Below are 12,562 nucleotides of genomic sequence, written 5' to 3'. Positions count from 1 at the left end.
TCAAATTATGTATGATTTCTAGATTTCATTTTAAAATGTCAGAGTATCACAAGGGCAGATGGAACCATCAATATGTAAATGTATTTATAGTCAAAGATATTTGATTCCATTTACCAGCAAATTCAGTGTAGATTCTATAAGTTTTTTAAGTGAATATTCAGAAAAAAGTTCTAAATTTACACAATTTGAAACAAATCAAGTAGAGGAATTTCATGTTGTTCATTCTGTTAACGTAATTTCTTGTGATCTAACACAACAGGTACGTGCAGTATGTGAGAAATTTGAAGAGCGTGGCCTGCCGAATTTTCCATCGGGAATACCTTTCCTCTTCTGGGAACAGTACCTGGGGCTTCGGCAGTCACTGAGCTTGGCACTAGCTTGTGCACTTGCAGCAGTTTTTGTTGTTGTCACAGTTCTGCTTGTGAATCCACGTGCAGCAGCACTAATCACACTCTCATTGGCTGCGATCGTGCTGCAGCTACTGGGTGCCATGGGCATGCTTGGTATTAAGCTCAGTGCTATCCCTGCAGTGCTGCTCATTGTTGCTGTAGGGATTGGTGTCCACTTTACGGTCCACATCTGCCTGGTAAGTTTACACCTATCTGGAGTTAGCATAATTAGAATTATTTACATCCACATCTAACAACCAAAGTACCTCCTTTTTCTGTGAAATTACTGTGTATGTCAATTGCTTTTAACTGAGGATATAGCAGAATTGTGTTACACAGTTATTACTAAATGTTTTTGGATGAACTTATAAATACATTGCATACCCCACCGGGATATATTACATACATCCGCTTTTGACAATGATTGCATTATATTCTAGAAATCAACTACCGGTACATTACATTTAACATTTTTTTTGGATTCATCAAGTGAATTGGCAATGTCATTAACATTCTTGCCTCAAATTCAGGAGTAGTGTGGTTCAAATCTCCATCTGGCTGTCCTGATTTCATTCTCCTAATACAATTAATATGAATGCTGGGTTGTTTCCAAGCCAGTTACCCTCCCACCCTTGTCCCATTCATTTTTATACTCTGTTTCTAATGGCTTTGTTGTTCATAGGCTGTTAAGACCAACTTTCTTTTCTATATCTATTTCTCATAAAACCAAGTTTTTTGATAATACTCACAGCAGAGATTAGACTATGGTCTCTTTCCAGTTTATGGACTCTAGAAATACAAAAAGATATGTTTGGCTGGCATGACACTCTGTATTGCATTCCAGCTTCTCTGCATACGCAACTATGCAGAGAAGAACTGATTGGTAGTATGTCTGTCTTACACACTTGCCTTCGTAAATAAGACGGTTAATTAGTAACAAGACATTTAAATGGAAGTTTTTTGTCTGTTCTTATTAGTACTAAACTGGGTGGCAAGTATGAGGAAAAATGTTTCACCTTTCTATGATACATGTTCTTAAAGAGGAGGGAGGGAGAATATGGTATTTTGTAAAGGTATATAAATTTATATAAGCATTTTTGCAACTACATTACCGTCCATGTCTTGGGTTTCTGCTTCTACAATGGTAAATAATGCTGCACTGGTTTATCCAACTGAAATCTCTCCTATCTAGATGTGAACATTATATATGCATATTTAAATTTAAAAAAAAATGGTACAAGTTCTGATAGCTACATTTGTAGGTTATAACTATCCCCTCTTTCTCAGCAGTAAACTTCCTCTTAAATAATGTGTACTGAAATTCTTTTTTTTTTGTCCAATATCTGATTAAAAAACACTAAAGACTTCTTTTTTCCCTCAGGGCTTTGTGACTTGTATTGGAAGTAGAGAGCGCAGGACAAAACTGGCACTAGAGTACATGCTAGCACCAGTAGTACATGGGGCAGTCGCTACTCTTCTGGGAGTTCTTATGCTTGCCTTCTCAGAATTTGATTTTATAGTAAGGTAAGTAAAATGAAAATAGCAACTGAATCTTACATTATTTATATTAAAATTAACACAAGGTGTTCTGAAACTCGTTTTCTTCAGTCAGGTGTGATGTGCAAACTGCAAAAATAACATTTACAGATGCAGATTTTGTCAATGTGAACAAAATAATTTTTTTTAACAGAACTACATAAGTACACATAATTAAAAACACCAATAGACAGTAGCATTAAAAAACGGAGGGGGGGGGGGGCGGTGGCACACTCACAACAATCACAAAAATGGTCATGATTAAGCTAAAGTCTTAACTCCTTCAGACTTTTTATACGCTATCAGGAAATGCATTGTGAATGACAGCACTTCTTTCAAATTGTTGCCATGCACTGTGTTGTCCTTAGCGTAAGTTAGTTTAAGTAGTGTATAAGTCTAGGGATGGATGATCTCACATTTGAACATTTTTTTTTAATTATTGAGGATTATTGGAAAGACTGTTTTACTACAAGGACATAAAAACTCATAGATATTATAAAACTGAAAACTAGTGCCATGAAAATCAGTACTAGCTCACTCATGTAAATGGTATGCCTAGTATTGTTCATAAAAACACCTAAAATAGAACACAATACTCCTAACCTTGTTTGGAATTCTGTTTTATACTTGAAGTCAGTCATATGACCCTTCCTTATCTTCAATTGTGTAAAATGTGCTTATTTCATTTTCAGGTACTTTTTCTATGTGCTCTTTATACTTATTGCTGTGGGACTTCTTAATGGGCTCCTGTTCTTTCCTGTTCTATTGTCGATGATTGGGCCTCCAGCTGAGGTAAGAAATACATATACTCGTGGGAGATACATGTAACAAAATTTGGTGTACTGAATTCCTTTTTCTTGATGAAGTGTGCAAATAAGATAACGCTTACCACTGATTTTTATATTTGAAGCTTCCATTTTTTCCTACACCGATTTCGTATAAATATAGTGCTTTCTCTGTCTTCACTTATATTACATTTCATACATGCTCTAAAAATGTTTTCTGATTACGTAGGTAATTCCTCACGAGCACACTGATCGAATTTCCACACCTACTCCACCTCCATCACCTGCCCATGGCCGATCGGGTTCTTGTCGGATAACAAAAGTGGCTCCACCACGTCGCAGTGCGCACTGCAACCGTCTGCATGCAGAACCCTCCCTCACAACAATTACTGAGGAAGGAAACTCTTGGCACTCTACACATGAAATAGTTGTGCAGCCAGAACTTGTTGTTGAAACAACATATGCTCCAGCAACAGCTTCAGTGAGTTCTTTTTGTTTTATTTATAATATTCTGCACTGAAAATGCAATTTTTTGAATAAAATTTGGATTAGCTGCTAATGTGTAAACTGTGCTTGCATTCATTTAGGACTGTTTCAACTCTCATGGTGTAATCTGTAAAAATATCTGCAGAGATAAAATATCAGTATTTAATAGAAAGCATAAAGTTTCTCAGCTTAAAGTATTTTTCTTGAGTTATTCTTTTGTTCCATGAGTGATACACTATACTTTTTAAGAGCTACAAATGTACTGCAATGAGCAATTTTATAAACAAAACTGTTGCTGTACATTTTATTACAGAAAGACAGTACCTTGATGTTAAAAATAAATTAATATCATTAATCTTTCCACTGCTGTGGGAAACAGTGATAATTAACTTATCTGTCCCAATTAGATTACTTCAAATTAATAACTTTTTAATTAATATATTTCATACAACAGTTCCCATTTTCATCACAAACTTGTTTTGGAAATGATTTGGATTGTTTTTATAGCTCACAATTTTTATGAGAAAATGAACAAGTATTATTTCATGCACTGAACTGGAAACAAACATTTTACTGTTGCTTCAATATCATGTAACACTGATGAACAGATAATATTTGAAGTCAGAATTATAAAAATGTTTTTTTTTTTTTTTTACAGAGTTCCTCTCAGAACAGTGATAATTCATCACAAAGTTCAACCTCAACACCAACACCACAGCCACATGTTACAACAAAGGTCACTGCTACAGCTCACGTCAAGGTTGAGGTCCATACACCGCTACCAAGTAAGTGCAAGGGCTTTTAGTCTTTAAATATTTTTCCGGCTGAGTGCACTATTTCTGGCAGTTTAATCCAACTCCTCCTAATCTGCTGCAAACTGTAACATCAATAAAGGTTATATAACATTTCTGGAATATTAATTACATAAGCCAGCTACCTGCATCATGAAGTAAATACTAGTAAAAATCTCAAAGAAGAATATGGTGTGCCTAGCATAAAATGAACTACACAGACAGAATACAACAAATAGGAACACAGATAGATTAGGAGTTCCCATTCCATCATAGATAACTAGGGGCAGCTTTTCAGCAAAATGATAACCCAAAAATAATGCTAAATTGCAAAAACAGGTTTACCAGTATTCGTAACTGATATTTATTGAATGTTTAAATTGGATTTTGCCTTTTCTTCCCCCTTCAAGCTGAGGTTTGTGTATAATCTTAAAATGGCTGTTCCTTTCCTGCATAATGAACTATGATGTGATGTCAAAAACAGCACCAATATTGACAAAAAACAGTTAATTTGACAATAAACACACCAAAATTTACGAAAGACAGTGAAATTAATTTGACATAAAACCACTGACTCTGGCAAAAAATAACCAAAACTGGAGAAAATGTAACCTTGGGAATTTGGCAAAAGAACACAGAAACCGGCAAAAAAAAAACTAATTTCTTAAAAAAATATCAAAATTGGCAACAAAATTCTACAGGCATTTCAAAAAATATTTTCCAAAATTGGCAAAAATTAACTAAACTTCGTAAAAATATTTTTAGATTTGGCAAAAAATAATACTAACATTGGGCAAAAATAACATCAAATTTGGCAGAAAATAGCACCAAATTTGGTCAAAAAATAACACAATTTTTTTCTGTCTCTATTAATAAATCATTAGACATGGATCACAAGCTCAAGTAGGACAAGGAACTATCCTGGCATTCACTTTAACTGACTTTGTAAAATCCTAAGTAACCAAAATTTTGAAGGTTGGATGGGGAGTTGGAACCCACTCCCCCCAAACAAAAATGCAGTTCCTCAACAATCACACTGTCTTCATTGGTAAGGATATGTGATGTAGGGAAAGTTGATTCAATGGTAAAGGTTACAGAGAACTGCAGGAAACAAGCTCTGGAACTGAAAAAAAGGAAATATAATAATAATAATAATAATATTGCCGAGAGTAACAGGTAAAGAGACAGGAGAAATGAAATATCAAGGGAAAGTGACATGCTACTTATGATTATATTTTTTGAGGCCATTAGTTGGAGGGTGACCTAAGCCAGCAAACATAAAATAACAGAACAGGACTCCAACTACAGATAAGCCAGACACTAGGCCTACCCAGATGATTCCAAATTAGCTTCATCTACCATCTCAAGACACTATACTCTATACTCCAACTCTCTCTCTCTCTCTCTCTCTCTCTCTCTCTTTCTTTCTTTCTTCCTTCTACCTGCTGCTCTGTACAAAAGTTACATTTTTCTGTGTTTTTCCTTTTCATTTATAAAAGTTCTTTCTACCAGTATAGTCTACTAGACACCACTTTCCACTGCACTGTACTTCCCATCTGACCTTGAAATTGTCACTGCGTTGGCAAACAGGTTAAGTCTCCTGCCTTGTATACACATAGTAAGAACATAAAAAAAGTCCCAGCAAGTAACTGGATATCTAAAATATACCTATAAAAGTTCATTAATATTTTGCTTTAATACCAAAAAGCTTCTGTCAGTAACATGCACACATACATTTGTCACTGTCATCATGATATTTGATGTATCCTGTCATGATATTTGACACATCTTGAAGTTGAAACTTGACAGTAATGAGAAGTCCACTTAAATATACTACAATGCTGTCAAAGAATGAATATTTTTTTCAAGATAGTTAATTCCTTTGCACTTGTCTGCTGTGTTTTTGTACAGATGTATTAATAACTTGTCACACACATATCTTCAGAAAGGAAAAAGGAATTGGCTAGTTGCAGTTGAATACAGGTCACTCACAAACCCATGCCACATGGGGCCCACATTGGATCTTATTTCACATCAACACAACCTATATAATTTTGTCCAAACATTTCTTTTTTCTCAGTTTTATTTAACATTTTTTAAATGTATTGTATGAAAACAGATGCTTTTTCCATTATCTATCTACTGCAGTTACCTATTTCCTGTGCATCTACCTTCTGTTAATGTACTGTTTTCAATGAACTAACTCCATCCCCAGTCACGCTTGCACCCTTACACAGTTTCAAAAAACTTCATAATGCTCTCTAAGCCCTCTCCTCTCCTCTTTGACAGAAAAACTGAGCAATCATTAATAGACCTGTAATGTAACTCTACACTGTGCACTGAATTACTGACTTTGTTTCCCCATACAACACTAATTCTATTTATGAAGAAAGGAGAAATGAAAATAGCTAGTTATCTGGTAGAACTCACATTGGCATAATTCAACAAACTGCCTAAAATGCTGTGTTCTTGACTGCTGTGCCTTAGGGTATTTTGATGGTAATGCTATTACCCCAATTTATCACTACACAACATTGATTTTATTCTTCAACAATTGAAAGGCTGTTAATTGAATACTTTTCATAATTAATTAAAATAAATATGGTTACAAAATACAGGGTGGGTCATGGAAGTATCCCTTCTTTCAACGCGAATTTGTGAAGGGAGGGAGGATAGGAAGGATGAGTATGGGCTCTATCGATGCAGTAGCAGTGGAAGTTCCAACTGGTGCCACTGTCAGTTGTAAACGTTGCTTGGTCAAAAGAGCACTTTTGCTGTTGAAATGCACTTTTCCCAAAACTAGTCTACTGTTGCAGTACAGCATATGGTGCATACTCGTTATCAAATACACCCCCTCAAAACTCTGTTCCTGACTGGAAATCAATTTTTTTACTGGTGAAGAACTTCCATGGAACACAGTGAAAGCATAATTGGGCCTTACTGTTTTGAGAACGACCGTGCTGTTATCATCAATTCTGAGCAATGTCACCATGATCCAACAATTTTTTGAACTACAGCATCAACAAATAGATTTGGGACTACTGTCTTTCAGCCACATGAGTGACATGGACCACGCTGCTAAAAATTCGATGGCTGTTTTGAGGGAAATCTTCCCCGGGTACTTGATCTCCTGGTATGGGGACACTCCATGGCCTGTGTACTTGCCGACTTTAACTCCATGTAATTAGTTTTTATTGGTTATCTCAAGATTAAGGTGTATGAACATTAATCCACAACCCTATGAACCTTGAAGCATGGAATAAGTCTTGAAGTAGGCTGCATTGCACTACAGAAGCTTCACAAAGTTTTACAGAACACCAGTATATTAACAATGAGAGAAGTCTCTTAGAAGACTTGTTGTTTAAAGCCTCATGAAATTAATTTCAATTTGTATCCTACTGATACCAAAATACAATTTTGTTCTACACTGCATTTAAAAAAAAAAAATTAACCTTCAAAGTTAGGGATAGTCTCCTGCCCAACCTTTAGCATACCGAGATCAATGTGTACACCACCTTCTTACATACTATATCTTCAGATTAACACATTGCTAAACCACAAATATTAACAAGCATACAGCTGTAGGTAACATTACAAGCAGTAACTACACTTATTATAGATAATGTCAAATTTATTCTATTCTGTGACGTATACATTTCAGCCTATTCTCATGTTACCTTCCTGACAGACAATGGCAAAATTCAGTAAGTTATTCCTTCGGCTGTAGCCTCGTAGCAGTATCTACTTCACTCCTACTGCAAGTGCAGACACTATGGCGTGATCTTTCTAAAAGACTTCCACAGAACTACTGTATGTAGTTTTCTGGAATGGTACTATGATAGCTGTAATAATCATCTTTTGTTTTTAAGATCTTATTTTCATTCTGAAGAAGTAAATAATCACTTACAACTCTGTGCATTTATCAGCTATAATTTGAAAAGAAATATCTTTCGGAAAGTATAATTTGCTGAAAAAAAATTTGTTGTTGCCTCTTCAGGTACAATGGAAAGGGAATGCAGTAGCAAGTCTCGCCAGAGTCGTCGGAGGGATTCAAGCTCTGAGCGTGATTCCACAGACAAAAATGCTTCTTAACCTATAATGTTACCATTGTCCATAGGACATTCAACAAACAAGTATAAATTAATGTACCTGCACAATTCACAATTAGTGTGTACCTCACAAACCTTAAGTGTATGTATTTCTAACTCCAGGGTCATTTAAAACCATCTACACTACTGGTCTCTTAAGAGATACAATTAGTTGCAGCCATAATGTTACCAGTCTTTATAAAAACAAACCAATGATTAATATATACAGTTTTGTATGAATAAGAAGTCAACACAAGTGGTTATGCTAGAGAAATTTGTTGCACTAGTTTAAGCACTTGTATTAAGAAACTATTTTCATACTTTCCAGTGTTTTGAAATATAGAAAGAAGTAAAATACATTTTCTAAGAGCTTGTTAATCAAGTTTCCGAATGTTGCTTTATTCGCTAATACTTTCAATTTTATCATGTTTGCAAGTAATATCAGAAATGTTTAAAAAGAAAAAGGATTTCTTAGAAAAATTATGTTATATGATTATATTTTAATAAAAATTATATTAAATAAACCTACTTAAATTTTGCATGAAATTAAATGAATAATTATGGCATTAGGTTTAGATCAAATAGTATGCCCAGTTTATTTTATCACTTTTAACTGAAGAGGTGTTGGCAAAGGTGTAGTTAAATGCCCGGAGTTACGGAAAACAGGTCCCCATTTTGTCTGAGGGGAATCACTACACCATTACTTTAATCATATAGTACTATTTATATTATCAATTCAGATTTAATTTAATTTATGGACTGCATAATGCAGTTTTGTGCTTGTAAATGCATTTACGTCATGTCTTCATAACACATATATATATTCATAAACATACATATATATTATTTATAAAAATGAGAGTTTTTAATTTTATACTATTTGTACAGAAAGTGTGCCATTTTATGTGTATATTGGATCGTTATAAGGAGCCAAATATTACTTAGCAATAATGCACAACGAAAAATGTACAAAAATGTAAATAATTGTACAGACAATCAAAGATGTAACTATACTTAATATATGTAAATTGTATTCTATGTAAATAATTTAACAAGTGTAAAACTATGTTTTACAGATACAAATACCTCTTAAGAAGATTGTAACATATGTATGAACTACTTTCTTGGTAACTAAATGAACCAAGGAATTTGTATGTACTTAGTCACACTTATTTAAAAAAGACATATTGCAGAAAAATACAGAAACTTCTGTGGCAAAAAATCTGTCATGATCAAAAATGAAGACTGTATTGAATGTGTAGTCAAGGAAAATGATAACTGAAAAATATACTTTCTTTCATGAACTTTTAAAAAGAGAAATGCATTTATTTATTTTGATACCCTGAGTGCTAAGTGTGTGAGCCATAACTGTTCCTCTAACTGCTGTTATTCTGTACTTCACTCTAGCCCAAAGCAAAAAAAATATTTACATCAACTACTTTAGATTCAATACTTATTTTAACTCTGTTATAACTATACCAAGGCATATGTTTATATTTTGATCACTGTTATTAAGTCGCCTGTCACTTTTCTCAGCATTATCCAAGAGTACTTCCCTCTTCATTTTCTCCCTGGTCTCTCCCAACTAACCTAGAGACCTGAAAGTTTGAGAGCCACCTTTTGTTTATGCTGCTGCTAAGTGCTGCACCAAATGCATGTTTCTATCATTGACAAGCTCTTACAATGAAGTATAAAAAGTTTATACAGAGTGTAATAACTTCTGCATACACATTTTAAAGTGTTCAGAGGAGATAAAAAGAAACTTGTTATGTGACAAAAATGTCACAGGTAGACCATTCCCCACTAAGGGTCCATGAAGGTTTTGATGCCAGTGATGACCACAGTGTTCAGACTGCCACGTAATGAACATTGTTTTAAGGATGTTGCTGAACATGGCATCCATTGACATTAATGCTCAACTGGCCTCTGCATACTAATGACTGTCTAACACTGAAAAACTGGGAGTTTCGCAAATAATAGCTGCAGCTTCAGCCAAATGGGCAACCATCTCTTCTGGAGTGTCTCTCGGCGTCTGGTACACCAAATACTCCCCCCCCCCCTCCCCACCAAAAAAGAAATTCATAGGAATGAGGTTGGGAGAATGAGAGGCCACGATACTGTTCAAGTCCTCCCAATCTAGCAGATGGGGAAAACATTGTTTAAATGTTCAGACACCAATGGTAAAATGGAGTGGGTCCCCATTATGCTGGAATAATTGTTGCCTCACTCCTTGCCGAATATTCTCCAACATTTTCCGTGATATTTCACAGAGAAAGGTATTGCAGTTTCTTACAGCAAGTGAGTTAGGCAGAAGACACCTATCAATCAGATGGCCATAAACACACTAGCCAACACTTTATGGTGGAATACAAGAGTTGTCTTAGGATTTTCCAATTTACACATCATCAGTTGATAGGCCTTGTACCTTCTGATACTTGACTGGATGTGTGCCCATCTCATGCAGTACTTTCCACACAATGACACTAGGTATATTAAGTTCCTCGGCCATTGATTGTGTCCTGGTACTGGGATGTCCTCAGTTTGGAGTGCCACAGCTTCCTCAAATTGAGTAATTTACTCTCTGCAAGGTCTACCATTGTCCATTCGGTCTGGTCTAAGGAATCCTGTTCCACGAAGAAGGCCACAAGTGTTTGAAATGTGACATGGTTTGGTAACCTCATCCCTGGAAAACATTCTGCATATAGGTACTTTGCTGCTGTCTGATACATTACGCCTCCCAGTAAATGAGATGCGTATCAGTTAATTAAGTTAGAATGTAATCTGCCACTGAGAACCGGTACACACCAGCACAAAGCTTCACAAAAACAATAATAATTTTGATGATGAATTTTGTACGAAAGCTGAAAGTTTCTAGCAATCTGTTTCATTCTGCCTGTCTTTGATTCAACACCACTTCTATCATTTCCGTACTGTTATTATTCCAGCCCAAACTTTCCACTGTTTACCACTGTAACTGTATGTCCAGGGATGTGGATACCTCTAGCAGTAATAAAAACAGTAGTTTCACAGTGGTGCGCACATAAGGTGTTGGTGGGATAACACCAAGTGGCAAGGAGCCGTGTACTACATTACACTCCAGCCAATAGCATCTTTTTGTCATATCTGCCTATACATGTGCACTGGAGTGCTTGCAAAACATTTAGCATGGATTTTCATGTTAGTTTGGGTAAGGCGAGGTTACTGAGTCACTACAGTGATCATTGTGGTAGACATAAAATAAACATGACAAGCCTTATATTAAGATGGGACAGCAATAGTTTTCCAATATGTACATGAATTTGACTAGATAGTCAGAAGCAGAAACATTGGTCAGTTGTAGGTCTTATCCTTGCACTGCCAGAACCTTATCAAGGTAGGCAATGGCTGGAAGGTAAGATGCAAATCAGACTCCAATATCAATGTGTTGCCTGTGATGCAGCCGAAACAACTTGAGCATTGCCGTAAGGGAAGTCCAGCATCAAACCCCTCAAGGACCCCTAGCAGGGAAACTGTACTTGTGACATTTGTGCGACAAAATGGAACTGATTCTTTTAATTTCCTCTAATAACTCTACAAATTTGTATAGGTAGTTTTTGTTACATCCTGCAGAGTCTGATTCATGACATCGAATGACCTTGTTATTTAAACTGATGTCAAATACAAATGATAATCTGCAATGTATCATATAAAAACCATATTGAAAATGATTGTGAGAGGTAAATGTCTTGAGTAGAAACACTTGGTTTGGAATGGCCATAAAATATGAATCACAAAAGTCACACAATCTAGGTTATGTTTATTTTGCTACATAATCATCATTACTCCCCAACTGCTGTTGGTACTATAGAACTTTGACAAAGCAAGTTCCTTCATGTGGGGTAGGGAAATGAGCCTAGTGGCTCACTAGCTGAATGACAGACTACAAATCCGGAGATCTGGGGACCTGGGATTCGATCTCCAGTTAGTCCTCGGATATTCAGCTGCCACCCTCTATAATTTCTTTCACCTCCAGCAATGACTGCAGATGTGAAAACTTAATGCAAACTTAACAGATACTGGGTGCAATACCACAACTAAAAAGATCCCACCTAAACTTCTAAAATGTTTAGATAGTGTGTGCAGCAATGTACGAGCACATATTAAGCTATCAGAATGATACAAGTCATTCTTTATGGCTTGCGCCAACTTCAAACACTTCTTTTATTAGCTCGCAAAAACCTCATAGAATTTTATCAGTTTTAGATATCGCTTTCTTTCAAAGGTTATCTTCGCATAGCTAATGATGCATTTAGATAGCATGGAACAAGTTGACTGAAGCAACAAATTAGTTTCATGATTAAGGTGGTGAGTTACATACCAACTCAATCAAACAAACATGCAAGTTATTTAATTAAATTACTGATGGAAACCAAAATGACAGCTTACGCAAGTATAAATTTCACACTTTTACAGTGCATATAATCTCATAAGGGGGCGGGGGTCAGTGG

General features: G+C 35.6%; 1 protein-coding gene across 1 annotated transcript in view; it reads left to right on the top strand.

Annotated features, from left to right (window-relative positions):
* The window catches only part of LOC126260828 (protein patched), a 152,907-nt gene extending 143,570 nt beyond the window's left edge, over positions 1–9,337 (top strand). The window contains exons 18-23 of the mRNA XM_049958215.1: positions 260–586; positions 1,771–1,913; positions 2,618–2,717; positions 2,940–3,191; positions 3,855–3,981; positions 7,985–9,337. Coding sequence (XP_049814172.1) covers positions 260–586; positions 1,771–1,913; positions 2,618–2,717; positions 2,940–3,191; positions 3,855–3,981; positions 7,985–8,079 — 1,044 coding nt within the window. The 3' untranslated portion in view covers positions 8,080–9,337. The remainder of the gene's footprint in view (positions 1–259; positions 587–1,770; positions 1,914–2,617; positions 2,718–2,939; positions 3,192–3,854; positions 3,982–7,984) is intronic.
* Positions 9,338–12,562: the final 3,225 nt, after the last annotated feature.

The sequence above is a fragment of the Schistocerca nitens genome, chromosome 5 (genome assembly GCF_023898315.1).
Source record: "Schistocerca nitens isolate TAMUIC-IGC-003100 chromosome 5, iqSchNite1.1, whole genome shotgun sequence".
Lineage (NCBI taxonomy): Eukaryota > Metazoa > Arthropoda > Insecta > Orthoptera > Acrididae > Schistocerca > Schistocerca nitens.
This window is presented reverse-complemented; position numbering and strand designations above follow the sequence as displayed.